At 49.0% G+C, this 18,893-nt stretch overlaps 1 protein-coding gene, 1 long non-coding RNA gene and 3 other non-coding genes across 7 annotated transcripts; 3 read left to right on the forward strand and 2 right to left on the reverse strand.

Moving 5' to 3' along the window:
* Positions 1 to 5,264: 5,264 nt before the first annotated feature.
* Positions 5,265 to 9,119, forward strand: LOC117066657. Of its 2 annotated transcripts, none has more exons than XR_004430436.1 (3): positions 5,265 to 5,806; positions 6,745 to 6,829; positions 8,995 to 9,119. It is a non-coding gene; the product is annotated as an uncharacterized LOC117066657 (long non-coding RNA). The 2 variants fall into 2 exon arrangements; XR_004430435.1 differs by lacking the exon at positions 8,995 to 9,119 and adding an exon at positions 7,243 to 7,670.
* TRNAR-CCU lies at positions 6,619 to 6,691 on the forward strand. Its single transcript has one exon. It is a non-coding gene; the product is annotated as a tRNA-Arg (tRNA).
* Positions 7,135 to 7,207, reverse strand: TRNAR-CCU. The gene has a single exon. It is a non-coding gene; the product is annotated as a tRNA-Arg (tRNA).
* TRNAR-UCG lies at positions 7,818 to 7,890 on the forward strand. The gene has a single exon. It is a non-coding gene; the product is annotated as a tRNA-Arg (tRNA).
* Positions 9,120 to 12,966: 3,847 nt separating the features above from the next.
* Positions 12,967 to 18,879, reverse strand: ATP5PD (ATP synthase peripheral stalk subunit d). Of its 2 annotated transcripts, none has more exons than XM_033182112.1 (6): positions 18,769 to 18,879; positions 15,261 to 15,391; positions 14,916 to 15,012; positions 14,504 to 14,575; positions 13,617 to 13,679; positions 12,967 to 13,168 (listed from the first exon to the last, which is right to left on the reverse strand). In XM_033182112.1, the coding sequence occupies exons 2-6, from the start codon at positions 15,380 to 15,382 to the stop codon at positions 13,037 to 13,039; spliced, it is 486 nt and encodes a 161-aa protein (XP_033038003.1). In that variant the 5' UTR covers positions 15,383 to 15,391; positions 18,769 to 18,879; the 3' UTR covers positions 12,967 to 13,036. The 2 variants fall into 2 exon arrangements, with proteins under 2 accessions (XP_033038003.1, XP_033038002.1); XM_033182111.1 differs by having other exon boundaries at positions 15,261 to 15,382; positions 18,769 to 18,855.
* Between the last annotated feature and the right edge of the window lie 14 nt (positions 18,880 to 18,893).

Consider the following 18,893-nt stretch of genomic DNA (forward strand, 5'->3'; position numbering starts at 1 on the left):
AAATTGCTGTGCTAGTAGGGTAAGCGAGGCTGCGCACAACAAAGCTAATGAGATATGATCCAAATCAGATTATAGTTTCATTAACTAAACAACAAATTCAACAAGCCTATATTAATTCCCAAGAATGGCAGGTTAATTTGGCCAGTTTTGTTGGCATTCTTGATAATCATTATCCTAAGTCTAAAATCTTCCAGTTTCTAAAATTAACACCCTGGATATTGCCTTCTATTACTCAAAAAGCCCCTATTGAAGGAGCCATTACCATTTTTACTGATGGATCTAGTAATGGAAAAGCCTCATTTGCAAGACCTCAACAGCAAGTTTTTCAAACAGACTGCTGCCTTCTGCTCAAAGGGCTGAACTTATGGCTGTGATAATAGTGTTAAAAACTTTTAAGCAGCCAGTAAACATTGTTTCTGATTCAGCCTATGTAGTGCCAGCCATGCAAAATATTGAATGTGCCTTAATTTGAAATGTGGCTGATGAGCAACTTAATCTTTTATTTCATTCTTTACAGCAAGCAGTGCAACAAAGGCATTCCCCTTTCTATACCACTCATATGAGAGAACATACTAACCTCCCTGGCCCTTTAACTAAACTTAATCAAAGGGCAGATGCACTGGTGTCTGCACCCTTTGCTGATGCACAAACATTTCATTCTTTAACCCATCTTAATGCCTCAGGCCTTAGAAAAAGATATGGTCTATCATGGAAACAAGCTAAAGAAATTGTGCAACACTGTTCTGCCTGCCAAGTCCTGCATCTGCCACATAAAAGGAGTTAACCCTAGAGGTTTATCTCCAAATTCCATCTGGCAGATGGATGTAACACATATTCCCGCTTTTGGAAAATTGCCCGTTGTTCATGTTTCAGTAGATACCTGTTCACATTTTATCTGGGCCATATGTCAAACAGGGGAAGCTACAGCTCATGTTAAAAGACATCTTTTATCTTGCTTTTCAGTTATGAGAATCCCAGAAAAAATCAAAACTGGTAATGACCCAGGATACTGTAGTAAAGCCATGGCTACATTTTTTCAACAATGGAATATTACCCATACTACAGGTATTCCATATAACTCACAAGGACAAGCATTACTGGAAAGAGCTAATTGTACTTTAAAAACTCAAATACAAAAGCAAAAAGGAGAGGACCAGGAATATAAGACACTGCATATGCAATTGCATTTGGCTTTATTAACATTAAATATTTTAAATTTACAAAAAGATCAACCTGTGACTGCAGCTGAACAACACCTGACAGGACAAAAGTAAAATAGAAAGGCTGGACAAGATATATGGTGGAGGGATGCACATACAAAGAGCTGGGAAAAAGGAAAGATAATTTTATGGGGAAGAGGATTTGCTTGTGTCTCTCCAGGTGACAATCAGGTACCTCTGTGGGTGCCCACCTAACATCTGAAGATCTATCATGAACCACAGCATCTAGTGGCCCCACCTGTACAGTGCAAATTGAAAGTTTAAGGATTGGCCGGGCGCGGTGGCTCAAGCCTGTAATCCCAGCACTTTGGGAGGCCGAGACGGGCGGATCACGAGGTCAGGAGATCGAGACCATCCTGGCTAACACAGTGAAACCCCGTCTCTACTAAAAATACAAAAACTAGCTGGGCGAGGTGGCGGGCGCCTGTAGTCCCAGCTACTCGGGAGGCTGAGGCAGGAGAATGGCGTAAACCGGGAGGCGGAGCTTGCAGTGAGCTGAGATCTGGCCACTGCACTCCAGTCCGGGTGACAGAGCGAGACTCCGCCTCAAAAAAAAAAAAAAAAAAAAAAAAAAAAAAAAGAAAGTTTAAGGATTGCTTTTATTTATTTATTTTGAGATGGAGTTTCACTCTTGTTGCCCAGGCTGGAGTGCAATGGCATGATCTTGGCTCACTGCAACCTCTGCCTCCCAGGTTCAAGTGATTCTCCTGCCTCAGTCTCCCAAGTAGCTGGGATTACAGGCATGCACCACCACACCTGGCTAATTTTTTTTTTTTTTTTTTTTTTTTTGTATTTTTAGTAGAGATGGATTTTCTCCATGTTGGTCAGGCTGGACTTGAACTCCCAAACTTAGGTGATCCTCCACCTCAGCCTCCCAAAGTGCTGGGATTACAGGTGTGAGCCACTGCATCCAGCCTTTGGATTGCTTTTAAGCCTCAGTTTGCTTTCTCTGTGCCTTCTGTTAGAAGGGGCCTGCTTCTCATTATCAACGGTAAGTTTTACTTCGCAGTAATTAACCAAAGAGGCCAAAACCGAGTTACAAATGCTTCAGCAATGGCATGTCTCCCAGCTACAGCCACAAAAGTTTTTGCTTCTGTTTCAGTAGATTTACTAACATGGCGGTGAGGGTATGCTTGTGTTTTTGCAGGAGATGAACAAACCGTGTAGGTGCCCTCAACGTGTGTACGACCATGGAAGAGGAGACTGGAAGGAGCCATGGATCCCAACCGTGTGCCGGATTCCCCCAGTATGAGCCATGCTGAGAAACTGCTGGAGCACCAGGGTTTTACCTATAGATGCTTAACGGACCAATGCTTTCTGACTGAACTCCTCCCTACCCTGAATACAAGAGACCCTAATAGATAGGCAGGAGTATCATCGCCCCTATTCAGCATGAAGAAGTTACAGAAAACGGACCTTCATCCTTCTGCAACCCCTAGGATTAAGGGTCCTCTCATAAAAGGGAAAGGGGAGATATGTGGGAAACATTCAAAATGGAGCAACTCCATTTTGAATAAGGGCTAAGAAAAATGAAGCTTGATCACCAACCAGCAATTAAGGGCTGCACAACCTGAAATTACCTTGCTCAATTAATTTAAAAAAGAGGTCACCTTATGTTAGTAATAATGATAGTAGCTGTGGTGGTTTTACAAAAAGAGAAGCAGGGCATGTTGGCAGAAAAGCTGAGTGTTGGGAGAGAAGCTGAGGCAGGGCTTGCATGTCTGCTAAACTTTAGCTCCTTGTTTCTAAGCATTCCTATTATCTCAAGCAGCCATGTTTCTCATTCACTTGATACACTGTTTCCTTTCAACCCCCACATCCTCACCACTTGTTTCTTTGTTTGAGCACCAATAAATAGTGTGGGCTCCCAGAGCTCAGGGCCTTCACAGCCTCCCCACTCCCGATGGCCTCCTGGTCCCACTTTCTCTCTCAAACTGTTTTTCTCATTCCTTTGACTCCATCAGACTTCGTCGCCCCCACGACCTGGTGTTGGGTCTGATCACCCCAACAAAACCAGTGGGTATCTTGAGTGACAAAAAGTATTGTGTGTTAGGCAGTGGGTTTTAGAGGCACGAAGAGTAAGTTGGAACTGGAAGGAGAATTTTGCAATCCTCTCAGGCTAGCATTGCAGTAGCAGATTGCTCTGGCGTGTATAAATTTCTTAAACTGTTCTGTATGATTTTGATCTAGTTGATGTGAGTACATGAGTCTAAACAAGGGGAAAATTCATTTATAAATGACTTACAAAATACAAAAATTTGCTCACTTCAGCAGCACACATACTAAAATTGGAATGCCAGGTGCAGTGGCTCATGCCTGTAATCCCAGCACTTTGGGAGGCCGAGGCGGGCAGATCACGAGGTCAGGAGATCAAGACCATCCTGGCTAACATGGCGAAACCCCGTCTCTACTAAAAATACAAAAATAAAATTAGCCAGGCATGGTGGCGGGTGCCTGTAGTCCCCGCTACTTGGGAGGCTGAGGTGGGAGAATGGCATGAACCTGGAAGGCGGAGCTTGCAGTGAGCCAAGATCGCGCCACCGCACTCCAGCCAGCCTGGGTGACAGAGTAAGACTCTGTCTCAAAAATAAAATAAAATTGGAATGATACAGAGAAGATTAGCATGGCTCCTTTAAAGGAAAGACGTGGTCCGTGTCCTCAAGGGACTCAGAGTCTAGGAGGGAGCTGAGGCTCATATGCAGGATGTAAAAAATTTACTAGTTCATTCAGTAATTCAGCAAATGCTAAGTGAATGCCAGGCACTCACAGCGTGGGGTGGGGAGGACTCAAGTGAATAAAGCAAAATTCTTTCTTCCAGAGAACTGACATTTGATCAGGTGATAATAAAAGTGGAGAGGAAAAATGGATTCCTCTTACAGTAGCAGGACCTGAAGCACTATGAATGACGTAAGAAAGGTCTCAGTAGATTGCTGGAGGCAGACGAGTGACTAGTTCCAGCTGGAGGGTTGGAGAAGATGTGCTTGAGATAGGCCTGAAGGGAGGGGAGGAGCTGGCAGGGTAACAGCATGTCACTTGGGAGGCTCCAGTCGTGGCCAACAGCAAAGGCTAGGAAAATGGCAACTGCAAGGCCTGCCTGCGGCTGGACAGGAAGCTTGTGGTTGAGAGAACGGGCTCTGAATAGGACTGCTCAGGGTCAGCTCCCATCTGTCCACCTCCCCCAGCTGCTATCTAACCTCTCTGAACCTTAGTTTCTCCACCTATAAACTAGGGGTTTTTTGTTTGTTTGTTCATTTGTTTTTTAAGACAGAGTCTCACTCTGTCACCCAGGCTGGAGTGCAATGGCACAATCTCGGGTCACTGCAACCTCCACCTCTGGGTTCAAGCCATTCTCTTGCCGTAGCCTCCCAAGTAGCTGGGAACACAGACGCCTGCCACCACCCCCAGCTAATTTTTGTGTTTTTAGTAGAGATGGGGTTTCACCATGTTGGCCAAGCTGGTCTCAAACTCCTGACCTCAAGTGATCAGCCTGCCTCAGCCTCACAAAGTGCTGGGATTACAGGTGTGAGCCACTGTGTTCAGCCTAAACCAGAGGTTATGTTATTAGCGCCTACCTCATAAGGTTATTGTGGGATTTCAGTGAATAAATACGTGGTTAGTGGCATTGAGCTGGTACTTGGGCAATGTCAGCCATGATTTGTAGTCCAGTTTGGCTGGAACCCAGAGGGCGAGGAGCTGTGAAAGATGAGTCTGCCACATTGACTGGAATCCTTAAGAAAGGACTTAAAAGTGACAGCTAAAGACATTTAGTCTTTCCCCTACAGAAGCTGTGGCAGGAAGACTGCTCTGCCTATGACAGAATGAGGAGACTGTAGGAAAGTGTGCATGGCTGGCAACTGACCTCATGTGAGCAGTCAGGGACATGTTCTGGAACTAGGGCGGTGGCAGCAGGGATGGGGAGGAAATACCGGATGCTGGAGGATTATGAGGACAGAAAATTGGCCTGGGTGGTGTGGGAGTGGGGGTGTGACATGGATGATGCTGTGCACTCAGGAACGTCATGAAGGGGAGTGGCCTTGGGAGGACAGCTGCATCAGTGTGGTTTTGCCTTCGAGGAGGGGTGCCCAGTGGTGATGCCCAGGAGAGGGAATGGAATCCTGGAGCTGGGAGTGAGGTTGGAGCTGGAAGAACCAAGACCCAGGGAGACGAGTTCTCCTGAGGACGAATAGGAACAGCTGAGGGAGGCAAGGCTGAGCCCCGGGCAGGCGTGGGGTGGGTGGGGGAACATGCCTGGCTAGAGGGTGGCAGCAGGAAAGCAGAGAAGGCATCCCTGCAGGTTGGCCCTGGAGCAGAGTGCTGGGTCCCAGCAAGGGAGAAGTTAGTTAACTTAAAGTGGGGCATCCTCAAGGCAGTCAACTGGAGCCAAGTGGGTTAAATCCTTCTTGCTGCTATTAAGGGGAGGAGACAGGTTTCCGCAGACTCTACATTTTGGAGAGAAACAAAAAAGAATGTCCCCAAGTCTCCTTTGCCCTGCGATGCTGGGACAGATTGGCAAGGTCCCAAGAGAAGCACAACGGTGACCAACGCTGACGCTGCCCTCAGCTGAACTTATGTTAAATCCTTCGGATGTAAGTAGACGATACACACACACACACACACACACACACACACACACACGTAATATTTTTTTTAAATGAGACAGCGTCTCGCCATGTTGCCCAGGCTGGTTTTGAACTCCGGGGCTCAAGCAATCCCCCCACCTCGCCCTCCCAAAGTGCTGGGATGACAGGCGTGAGCCACCGCACCCGGCCTGTAGCCTTTAATAGTGGATTTTAAATGTGTGTAACATTTTAAAATGTGCTTATTCTTTGTTAGAATTAGGGCGAAATATCTACTTGGCTGATTTTCCTTTCTATCTACTCTATACTTGTAATATCGAGTATACGTATTTCTACTATTCTAACCGGAAGGACTTGTTCCCCCGGTTGTACATTCCCTCACGATAAGCAAGATTTTCAGTGTTTGTTTCAATATTCATGATTAATACTTGTCTGTTCTCCTTCACTCGCTACGCTACGTTTTCCTAAAATTCCTGGATTTTTTATCAGTTCTGTAGAGGTGGACAGCAAGGCTCAGGGCGGTAGGAAGGAAACTCCTCCAAACCTCAGTCTTCATACCCCATGGTCCGGGTGTCCAGGCAACCTCCGAGCGGATCCTCCGGGCTCCATGGAGCCTCCCAGTGCCGGGGGCTGGGGGCTGGTGCTCGCTAAGTAAGGGTCGGGGCAAGTCTCTGTGCACCGCGGTATCTTCCCGCCCGCTCACCAAACGTGCGCGCGGCAGGAAGGGACCCACTCGATGGATCGCGCCTCTCTGAGGCCTTCTCTAGAAAAAGGGGCCACCCGCTTATGAGGGAAAGGGATGGCGCAACCACGTGTCACAAGCCCCAGTGGCCTAATGGATAAGGCACTGGCCTCCTAAGCCAGGGATTGTGGGTTCGAGTCCCACCTGGGGTAAAAGGGCACGTTTATTCAGGGTAGTTTTTATTTATTTTCTCCTCCCTTCTCAGAGACGCTGGAATCGACCTTGGTCTCTGGTTCGACACCCGTGCAACGTGTTGAGGAGGAGCCACCTCCTTCAAGTACCTAAAGCCGGTAAGCGCGGATCTCGCCAAGCCGCTGAATAAGCAGCTTTCGTCCGGGTAGGGCCCCACAATTTCGAAGCTAGGGAAACGCGTAAGAATAAATTGCTCAAAGGGTTCCCAGGACATCCCAGCTCCACCTGGCGGGGCAGCCCCGGAGAACCAGGGGTAAATGACCACCGCGACTGCAAACAGAGGGTCCTGCAAGAGAAGGTGAGGGGCGCAAACAGGGCAGAGGCAAGCAAGTAGAGGGCAGGTGGTGGTGGATTCTGAGGTCTCTGGTTGCCAGCACCAAAAGTCATCTTGAGAGCACAGTCCCACCCCAGGTGGGACTCGAACCCACAATCCCTGGCTTAGGAGGCCAGTGCCTTATCCATTAGGCCACTGGGGCGCGGTAAGACGCTAAACCCACGTGCTCACTGATAGGCATTCGACCATACGTGCCCAAATACCGCCCTGCAGTGGGTCACCGCGCTCCAAGCCTGAGAAGCCATCGGGACGACGGGATGAACCGCCCGCTGGACGCGGCGTCCCCATGGGGCTACGCAAGAGCTCCACGCAGTGGCGACGCGCGGGGAACAGGAGCCCGCGGTGCCCTGTAACGCCGAGAAGAAGCGCTCGGCGAGCGCAGAGCCCGGAGGAGCATAGCTCGGAGGATTAGGGATGCACGAGGACGTAAGGGAAGAACAAACCCTCAAACGATGCAGGGGTTCGGGCACAGGCTGCTCGCTCAAAAAGAGCCCGACCACAAAGGAACCTTCAATCTTACGATCTGAAGTCAGACGCCTCATCCCTTAGGCCACGCAATCACAATTGCCAGGGAAGCTCTGAGACTAGTCCAGGTGCCGCTCCGCTCGGGGGTGTGACTACGCGTGTGGCTGGCGCCACAGGGAGGGTGAACGCTTCGCTATAGGCGGCCAGGGTGCGAGCACCGAAGCTGCGCCACGCCCGAGCATTAATGACCATCAAATTGGTCTCTCGGGTAGACAAGTGCACGAGGTGACCGCGTGGCCTAATGGATAAGGCGTCTGACTTCGGATCAGAAGATTGAGGGTTCGAGTCCCTTCGTGGTCGGAATGTTTTAATCCTTGCAACCATAATCTCCGTCTCTTTACTTCTTTTAGGCCCAAAAATGCCTTCCAATCCCTCTTTACCGCGGCTCCCGGGATCCGATGCTGGGGAGCTGCTTCTGTCCAATGAGGCTTTGCATCCCGGGACACTTCCGGTTATGGCGTCATTACGCAGCCTGTGGCGTCTCATTCTAAGAGACAGTAGTATCGCGCTTCCCCTGCATGATGACCCGGTGGCCTAATGGATACGGCATTGGCTTCATTTAAGGTTTAGGCTCTGCGTTCGAACCACGTTTGTGGTGGCGTGGCCTAGTTGCAGAAAGCTGTTCTTTTGAGATCCATTTTAAGGCCGGGCGCGGTGGCTCAAGCCTGTAATCCCAGCACTTTGGGAGGCCGAGACGGGCGGATCACAAGGTCAGGAGATCGAGACCATCCTGGCGAACACAGTGAAACCCCGTCTCTACTAAAAAAATACAAAAACTAGCGGGCGAGGTGGCGGGCGCCTGTAGTCCCAGCCACTCGGGAGGCTGAGGCAGGAGAATGGCGGAAACCCGGGAGGCGGAGCTTGCAGTGAGCTGAGATCCGGCCACTGCACTCCAACCTGGGCGACAGAGCGAGACTCCGTCTCAAAAAAAAAAAAAAAAAAGAGATCCATTTTAATAGAAGTAATTTTTTTAAAAAAAGTTATAACGTAAAAAAAAAAAACCACCTGGCACATTTTGTCTTTGTAACATCATTTACCTTTATTTTGTGCATGTGTCTATTTCAATTAATTTTCCTTTTCTTTTTTTTTTTTTTTTTTTTTTTGAGACGGAGTCTGGCTCTGTCGCCCGGGCTGGAGTGCAGTGGCCAGATCTCAGCTCACTGCAAGCTCCGCCTCCCGGGTTTACGCCATTCTCCTGCCTCAGCCTCCGGAGTAGCTGGGACTACAGGCGCCCGCCACCTCGCCCGGCTAGTTTTTTGTATTTTTAGTAGAGACGGGGTTTCACCGTGTTAGCCAGGATGGTCTCGATCTCCTGACCTCGTGATCCGCCCGCCTCGGCCTCCCAAAGTGCTGGGATTACAGGCGTGAGCCACCGCGCCCGGCCTAATTTTCCTTTTCTTCTAGATGAAGAGTGACTACTTTGAAAGGCAAACCGATGTGAGGATAAGTGGGGCCCCATTTCTTGTTGTCTTGTACCTTGAACGAGTTCAACATCCAAACATTCGCCTCGTAAACGTGCTCTACAAGCTACAAACCCACAAGCAAATGAAACAGAGCGGGTTATGTTTCAGTCTATCGTTATGAAGTTAAACAGCAAACAAAACTCCAGTCTCTGGCCGGGCCCAATGGCTCACTCCTGTAATCCCAACACTTTGGGAGGCTGAGGCGGGCGGATCATGAGGTCAAAAGTTAGAGTCGTGATCGCTCCACTGCAGGCCAGCCTGGGCAACAGAGTGAAAGTCTGTTTCAAAAAAGCAAACAAACAAAAAACTCCAGTCCCTAGCCTCAAGGGCAGTGGGGGTGCTGCCCAACTCTCTGGCCTTAGTCCTGCCAGTGGGCTCTATCCACACTGAGAGGGCACCCACCAACCCACTACCCTATTCTTGGAGGAAGAGGGTGTCAGCATGCATGTGTGTGCAAGTGTACTTGGACATAGGGAAGAAAAATGCTAATTTTTTTTCTTCTTCTTCTTTTTTTTTCTTTTTCTTCCTCCCTGAGACAGAGTCTCGCGCTGTCACCCAGGCCAGAGTGCAGTAGCGTGATCACAGCTTACTGCAAGCTCCACCTCCTGGGTTCACGCCATTCTCCTGCCTCAGCCTCCCAAAGTGTTGGGATTACAGGCGTGAGCCACTGGGCCCCGCCAGGGACTGGAGTTTTGTCTGCTGTTTAACAGCAGACAAACAAGCTGGGACTATAGGCGCCCGCCACCACGCCCGGCTAATTTTTTGTATTTTTAGTAGAGACGGGGTTTCAGCGTGTTAGCCAGGATGGTCTCGATTTCCTGACCTCGTGATCCACCCGCCTCAGCCTCCCAAAGTGCTGGGATTACGGGCATGAGCCACTGCGCCCAGCCAATGCTAATTTATTTTACCAGTCAGCGTCTGGAAGGAAGAAGATGGCACACTCCCACTGGGTAATCCGAGGAGCGTTTAAAGGAGGCCCGTTTAGCAAGGGCAAGTGTAAGGAAACGTGAGGACTCCAGGATGGACATTAGTGACGAGCTGTCTCCATCAACAGGCCTAAGGGCTACAAAAGTCAGCAGCTCCTGGAACCTGGAATCGGGTTTGGAAAGTCGGCCCCAGGAGCCAAGATGTCGGGTCCAGAGATGCGGAGAGCCCATGGTAACATTATCGCAGGGAGGGAGCCAAGGGAGTAAATACTTGCCTTCATCTTCCTCCTTCCCTCCACTCTCCCACTGCTGAGGCTCAGCCTAAATCCAGAGGGCAGGAAGCCTGGTGGTGCCTCCCAGACATGATGGGGTGACGGGCAGAGGAGCCAGGGAAAGGAGGAGAGTCGGGCTGCAGGGTCAAAGGGGATGACATCCGGCATTCAGAGTTTGCCAAAAAAAAAAAAGCCTCCATTTTACTCATAACCCTCACAACAACCCTGAGAGGGAGGAAGGGGGCTGATGGATGAGAGGAAGGTGTCGCCGGGAGTAGGCAAAACGTAGTCCAAATAGTGCTACTCTGGAATAGGGGTAGCTTCAGAAGCGTTTTGGGAAGCTGCTGATTCTCCCATGGGAACAGGTCTGTTCCGCCTGTGAAACATCAGAGCGGTGTACGCTTAACGATGTTCTCAATTTCCTCTGTATGCATTTATGTTCTTTTAGTAAAGTGCTGTTTTGTTTTTGTTTGAGACAGAGTCTTGCTCTGTCGCCCAGGCCGGAGTGCAGTGGCGCCATCTTGGCTCACTGCAGCGTCCGCCTCCTGGGTTCAAGCGATTCTCCTGCCTCAGCCTCATGAGTAGCTGGAATTACAGGCGCCTGCTGGGATTTCACCTATTGGTCAGGCTGCTTCGGAACTGCTGACCTCAAATGATCCACCTGCCTGGGCCTCCCAAAGTGTTGGGATTATAGGCGTGAGCCACCGCCCCCAGCCATGTGTGTTTGTAAGTATACTATTCTGTATTCTGGCCAGGGATTTGGGGTGTGTGTGTTTGAGACGGAGTCTTGTCGCCCAGGCTGGAGTGCAGTGGCGTGATCTCCGCTCACCGCGACCTCCGCCTCCCGGGTTCAAGCAATTCTCCTGCCTCAGTCTCCTGAGTAGCTGGGATTACAGGCGCCCACCACCACAGCCAGCTAATTTTTGTGTTTTTAGTAGAGACGGGGTTTCACCATATTGGTCAGGCTGGTCTGAAACTCCTGACCTCAGGTGATCCGCCCGCCTCGGCCTCCCAAAGTGCTGGAATTATAGGCGTGAGCCACTGCGCCCGGTTTTGTTTTTGCTTTTTACTTGAAAACCTTCGCTCCTGGGGAGCTTTGGGTGGGCTTCCCTGGTTGCATACATGGCAGCTTCCCATCAGCCTATTCCAGGTTGAATACTGCAACATTTTGAGGATACTATATTTACTATTTACTTGGGGAGAGTCCATTGTTTCATCTTTTTTTTTTTTTTTATTCTGAAATGGAGTTTCGCTCTTGTTGCCCAGGCTGGAGTGCAATGGCACGATCTCAACTCACCACAACCTCTGCCTCCTGGGTTCAAGCAATTCTGCCTCAGCCTCCCGGGTAGCTGGCATTACAGGCATGCCCGGCTAATTTTGTATTTTTAGTAGTGACGGGGTTTCTCCATATTGGTCAGGATAGTCTCGAATTCCCGACCTCAGGTGATCTGCCCACCTTGGCCTCCCAAAGTGCTGAGATTACAGGCGTGAGCCACCGCGCCCGAAATTTTTTTTTTTTTTTAGACAGGGTCTCACTCTGTCACCCAGGCTACACTGCAGTGGTGCAATCATAGCTCACTGCAACCTTGAACTCCTGAGCTCAAAGACTTCTCCTGCCTCAGCTCCCTCCCAATCCCAAGTAGCTGGGACTAAAGGCACATACTGCTGCACACTGGTTTTGCTTGTTCATTTGTTTTAGATTCAAGGTCTTGCTTTTTTGCCCAGGCTGGTCTTGAACTTCTGGGCTCAAGCAATCCTCCCACCTTGGTCTCCCAAAGTGCTGGGATTACGGGCATGAGCCACTATACCTGGCCTCATCAGATTCTTGGAAGTCCTTGATTCAAAAAAAATTTTTAACTTAAAAATGTGATCTCGTACTTTTGTAAAACAACAAACCAAACCAGAACAAACTCCTCTTGTCCCTTCTCCAGGGCCATCCAGAATTCTTACTGTTCTCTCCATCTAAGACCAGCACCAAGTTGAATGGACACTACTTTTCTTTTTTTTTTTTTGAGACAGAGTCTTGCTCTGTCGCCCAGGCTGGAGTGAAGTAGCTGCATCTCAGCTCACTGCAAGCTCCGCCTCCCGGGTTTACGCCATTCTCCTGCCTCAGCCTCCCGAGTAGCTGGGACTACAGGCGCCCGCCACCTCGCCCGGCTAATTTTTTTGTATTTTTTAGTAGAGACGGGGTTTCACCGTGTTAGCCAGGATGGTCTCGATCTCCTGACCTCGTGATCCGCCCGTCTCGGCCTCCCAAAGTGCTGGGATTACAGGCTTGAGCCACCGCGCCCGGCCGGCAAACATTTCCTTTTCTAATACCACTTTTGTGCTCAAAAGCTGAAGCACAAAGTAAAGCCCTGCTGTTACACCTAGCCATGTGGACCAGCTGTTTTTGTGACTTACTAATGGAAAAGCAGGAGCACCCCCTTGGAACCAGGGGTTTGAAACCTAAGAAGAAGTTGAAGAGAATCAGCATGTAACAATTCTTTACCACATCACAGTGAAATCCACTGCCATAGCCCCTAGTGTTATTGCCATTTCAGCAGTCCTGGGGCCTCAGTAAGTGGCGCGTACATAGCCTGTCAGACAACCAGCCCAACAAACCTCTCTAGGCTCACCTTTCCATTTAAATAAAAAGTCCACTGCCAGTGAGGCCACCTCAGAAGAGAGGCTTAATTATCTCAACCACACACAGAGAAGACAACACACCCAGAACTGTGTTATTATTATTTTTAATGTCCAGAATGTGTAATACAAGGGCCAGAGCTTCCTCCTGGACTCAGTTTTATAAATTCTCGATTGGTCGATGAGGCCAATAGGGATACTTTTTCTTGTCTAATTTGGTTTCTGGGAAAGCTTCGTTCAAGTCCTCAATGGTCATCTGATCAAATGGAATTAAGTTCTTTATCTTCTCCATCTGGAAAGGGGAAATGTGTTTAGTTAATGTAAACAGAGACGGAAAGCAGAATATCCAAGGCAGGTTCCTGCCACCAGGTGGCCATGAAAGAAACGATATTGGTCGGGTGCAGTGGCTCAAGCCTGTAATCCCAGCACTTTGGGAGGCCGAGACGAGCGGATCACGAGGTCAGGAGATCGAGACCATCCTGGCTAACACGGTGAAACCCTGTCTCTACTAAAAAAAAATACAAAAAACTAGCCGGGCGAGGTGGCGGGCGCCTGTAGTCTCAGCTACTCGGGAGGCTGAGGCAGGAGAATGGCATAAACCCGGGAGGCGGAGCTTGCAGTAAGCTGAGATCTGGCCACTGCCCTCCAGCCTGGACGACAGAGCGAGACTCCGTCTCAAAAAAAAAAAAAAGAAAAAAAAAGAAACGATATTATAGGCAACGGTTACCCATCATCCTTACCTGTTTCTCATATTCTACAATCCTGGCCTTTGAGAGAGACACCCACTCAGCACAAGATTTCACCTTTAAGAAGAGAAATTCAGTTCTGAAACCAGGCTGCATTCTACCCCGGCAGCTGCTAAAGTAGGAGTCGTCCCAATCCACTCCTGCTGTCCTATTGCTCTATGGAGAATCCATGGTTACCCTGACCTCTTGGGGGTGCTCACTCTGAGAGGCGAACCACAGCTTTTACTAACACGCACAAAGAAGCCCATACTGGAAAACCAGCTTAGGATGGCAGCACCCGGCTGCTTCTGCAAGTTCCTCATCCGGAAGACCTACAGAATGCCTGTTTTCACAGGGCTCAACCACTGAATGGTCAGGACACGCCACCTGAGCACCTAGCCAGACTTCTCTTTGGTGGAGCCACTGAGTTCCAAAGTTTGGCCTTCAGTGCTTTCAAGCAAATAATTAGGTACTTGAACACTACTTGGATAATTTTTCTAACTCCAACTCCTTGTTTTTAACAGCTTTGTTGAGGTATATCTGAAATATGAGAAAATGCACATATTTAAAGAACACCATTTGATAAGTTTTGGTATTTGTATCCACCTGTGAAACCAGCAGTCCCCGCTCAACCATCCCCAGGCAGCCACTGTAGACTAACTACATTTTCTAGAGTCTTATAAAGATGGAATCATATGCTATACTCTTCTTTTTCTTGTTGGCTTCTTTCACTCAGCCTAATTATTTTGAAATTCGTCCATGTTGTTGCATTTATTGACAAGCCATTCCTTTATATGGTTAACTCTTTAATTTTCCATTTAATTCACTCTTCCTTAACCTAGCTGTAATACAGAGTCAGGATCGAGAGAATTTTAGAATAAGCAAGAGCCTCAACTACTTACATCTTCTTTTTCTTCAGCATCCACTTGGGCAGTATATTTATCCTCTGGCACAGGAATCTTCAGGGCATTAAACTACAAATACAAGGACGGTGAGTTGTCGCCAATACACCCAGGAGCCCAAAGGGCTGGAAGCTACTAATCCAGGTCAGAAACAGAGCAGGTCAAAACTCCTGTGCTGATCAGAAAGCCCTCTGGCTCCCAGATTAAGGCTACAGTGTACTGCTGAATGAACAGAGCCTAAATTCGTGTGCCTATTTACAGTTCAATCGACCACAAGGCCTTTGGCCATAGGCATCTTTCCTAAGCTTCCTTAGGGATCTGGCTATCACGCTGCATATGTAGTTATCCCTGTTCCTGCTCCCCACCCACAGGCATGTTACAAGCTCAGTGCTTTAGAGGTATGAAGTCCCACCTTCTTCTCAAAGTCATCCACCAAGCCAGCCTTGGCCACATTGGCCTTGTAGTAAGCCCAGTCGATAGCTGGTGGATTCTCAGGTAAAGCAGCCAACCTGCCCATAAGGAAAGGCAAAAGTTAGCATTGTTCATAAGCAGTAGAAAATTCACATGGTAATTTTCCTATCCCTTCTTCCTATGGCCTGGAGGGTCACCACACTTTCCTCTCCTAGGATCATGAAAATGCCAGGATTTCTTTATATGTTATCAGAAAGGCATCAATAATTCATATGTAATTCCTTAATACTGTTTTGTTTCTAGATTCAGTGGCAAGTATGGGGTTCCCTCTCAGAAACATACTGACCTGGAGGTGAGGGTCTCATTCCAGGACTTCAAGGAACCAGCAATGGCCTTTTGGTTCTGGGGTATGATCTCCGCAAAAGCTACCCAGTCAATGGTTTTTAGAGCAAGTTTTCGCCCAGCCATCTTGGGATCCTCAAAAATAAGTCAGATAAAAACAAGGCTTTTTTATGAGGTGAATTTTCAGTTGGGAAAAATGATAAATAACAAAATAAGACCTCTTAGAGAGAATCCTTTAAATCTTAGAAACATGCAAGTCTTCACAAGAATCACTTGAACCCAGGAGGCGGAGGTTGCAGTGAGTCGAGATCACATCACTGCACTCCAGCCTGGGAGACACAGCAAGACTCCATCTCAAAAAACAAAAAAACAGTGTTAACTCTTCAAATTCAAGGTAATCCAAGGTGTGCGGTCAGGCATGGTGGCTCACACCTGTAATCCCAGCACTTTGGGAGGCCAAGACAGTTGGATCACCTGAGGTCAGGCGTTCAAGACCACCATGGCCAACATGGCAAAACCCCGTCTCTACTAAAAATACAATAATTAGCCAGCTGTGGTGGCTCGCGCCTGTAATCCCAGCTACTCTGGAGGCTAAGGCACAAGAATCACTTGAACCCAGGAGGCAGAGGTTGTAGTGAGCTGAATCGCACCAGTGCACCCGAGCCTGGGCGACAGAGCAAGACTCCATCTCAAAAAGAAAAGAAAAAGACAGTGTGACTTTTCAAATTCAAAGTGTGTAAACTGGCATAGAAATACATTCTCTCCCAACTCCTATTTAGCCTTATAAGTCCAGCTCTCTAGGCTGGGCGCAGTGGCTCACGTCTGTAACCCTAGCACTTTGGGAGGTTGAGGCGGGCAGATCACTTGAGGTCAGGAGTTCAAGACCAGCCTGATCAATATGGTGAAACCCTGTCTCTACTAAAAATAGAAAAATTAGCCAGGAGTAATGGCATGCACCTGTAGTCCCAGGTACTCAGGAGGCTGAGACAGGACAATCGCTTGAACCTGGGCGGCGGAGGCTGCAGTGAGCTGAGACAGCACCATTGCACTCCAGCCTGGAAGACAGAGTGAGACTCTCTCAAAAAAAAAAAAAAAAAAAAAAAAAAAGGCCCAGCTCTCTTTATCCCCTCCATGTACCTCTGGGAATACTAAAAATAACACTCAGGTTGCATAAAAGTTAACAAAGACATTTCCACCCAGATTGTGTTTTATTCACTGATTCTCCAGTAGACAGAAACTGACACATACCTAAGTTTCAACAAGCCTTACATAGAGCACTCTCTAGGCTACAATTTACTTATGTGTAAAATGGGCATTATCACTCCTGCTTGCCCAAGGGCTGTTAAAAGGATCACATGAAATTGTGCACATCAACTTGCTCCACAGTTTTACACAAACTTAAAGGGGCTCTCTATCCCCTTCCAACTAGATTGGTAATACACCTGTACGTTCTTGAATTCAGGTCGGATTATACCCTAGCAGCACCAGCATACGTTCTGCACTTTTTTTTTTTTTTTTGGGATGGAGTTTCACTCTGTCCCCCAGGCTGGAGTGCAGTGGCATCATCTCGGCTCAGTGCAACCTCCACCTCCCAGGCTCAAGCAATTCTCCTACCTCAGCCTCCCGAGTAGCTGGGATTACAGGTGCCCATCATCACACTCAGCTAATTTTTGTATTTTTAGTAGAGACAGGGTTTCTCCATGTTGGCCAGGCCAGTCTGAAACTCCTGACCTCAGGTGATCCACCCGCCTCAGCCTTGTAAAGTGCTGGGATTACAAAAGCATGAGCCACCGCGCCCAGGCCTGCATTTTAAGAGGTATTCAATACATGTGAAAATGTGAGAAAAATATGGAAAATGACTACAGCCACTTAAAAGAAAAAAAAAAAGGCAGAATATAGGAAAATAGTCCTCTTTAAGATCAGGGTCAGATATTAAAAGACTACAAAGTCAAAGATCTCTATAAGCTTGGAGTGGAATACAAGGGAGGCTGAAGCAATCTTAGGATCTTCAAGAAAGTTGTCAAACACCTGTCCCGTCTTTCCTTTCTTTCTTTCTTTATTTTTTTGAGACGGAGTCTCGCTCTGTCCCCCAGGCTGGAGTGCAGTGGCCGGATCTCAGCTCACTGCAAGCTCTGCCTCCCGGGTTCACGCCATTCTCCTGCCTCAGGCTCCCGAGTAGCTGGGACTACAGGCGCCCGCCATCTCAGCCGGCTAGTTTTTGTATTTTTTTTAGTAGAGACGGGGTTTCATCGTGTTAGCCAGGATGGTCTCGATCTCCTGACCTCGTGATCCGCCCGTCTCGGCCTCCCAAAGTGCTGGGATTACAGGCTTGAGCCACCGCGCCCGGCCTCCTTTCTTTCTTTCTCAGGACGACTTGTTTCCTGTTGTGGAGGGGAGGTGTTAAGGCAATTGGTATGTGACTTTAAAGTTACTAGAGAATCAAGCACCCTTACAGACTTTCCTAAGTACCAGTAGAAAGGTAGAAAGGAGGCCGGGCGCGGTGGCTCAAGCCTGTAATCCCAGCACTTTGGGAGGCCGAGACGGGCGGATCACGAGGTCAGGAGATCGAGACCATCCTGGCTAACACTGTGAAACCCCGTCTCTACTAAAAATACAAAAAAAAAAAAAAAAAGAAAGAAAGGTAGAAAGGAGAAGCCACAAACATATATATATATTTTGTGAGACGGAGTCTCGCACTGTCCCCTGGGCTGGGGTGCAGTGGTGTGGTCTTGGCTCTCTGCAACCTCCGCCTCCCAGGTTCCAGTGATTCTCCTGCCTCAGCCTCCAGAGTAGCTGGGATTACAGGCGCCTTCCACCAGGCCCAGCTAATTTTTTTGTATTTTTAGTAGCGGGGTGGGGGTGGGTTTCACCATGTTGGCCTGGCTGGTCTCGAACTCCTGACCTCGCGATTCGCCCGCCTTGGCCTCCCAAAGTGCTGGGATTACAGGCGTGAGCCACCGCGCCGGGAGAATTTTTTTTTAATTCTTAAAAATCTATTGCTTAATCCCCAGCGCCTAGAACAGATCATGCGCATAGGAGGTGCTCAATAAATCTTTCTTGAATGAGTAACTGAACTCCGCACCTGAGGAGCCCTGAACGCTCTAGACGTTCGAATCCTGGAAGCCGCCAGAGGGCGGGGAAGGGCGCAGCCCCGCAGCCAGCTGAGCGGCCCTCGGCAAGTTAACACTGCGTAACGTTTCCCCAGTCCTCCCACCAAACTATTTAAGTCTGCCGCGCTGGGAGCGGACTGCACGAGACACAGCTTGTGGCAGCGCCTAAATCAGCGGCGCCCAGGACACAGCCGGTCCCCCTTGACCCCGCGCGCCCAGGAGGGCTGAGGAAGGGATCGCAGGGCGAGGAGCCGCAGCTACACAAGGAACACGCTGCCAGCGGGGCAAGCCTAGGGCCCGGCGTTCTTGACGGGGGCGTGACAAGGGTCGGCGTGAAGTCTAGAGAGGGCAGAGCAGAGGAGCCCTCCGAATATCGGATCCAACGCCCCGAGCCCCACTCACCTTCACCGACCCCGGCTCCCCACGGTCCACCGCAGCAAATAACGGAAGTGGGTCACCGGAAGATCTTTCCTCAGCCAACCCCAAAGCCAAGGGGGGTGGGCCTTGCTTCGCAGATTAGCCAATAG

Source organism: Trachypithecus francoisi, unplaced genomic scaffold, assembly GCF_009764315.1.
Source record: "Trachypithecus francoisi isolate TF-2019V2 unplaced genomic scaffold, Tfra_2.0 Lachesis_group20, whole genome shotgun sequence".
Taxonomy (NCBI): Eukaryota; Metazoa; Chordata; class Mammalia; order Primates; family Cercopithecidae; genus Trachypithecus; species Trachypithecus francoisi.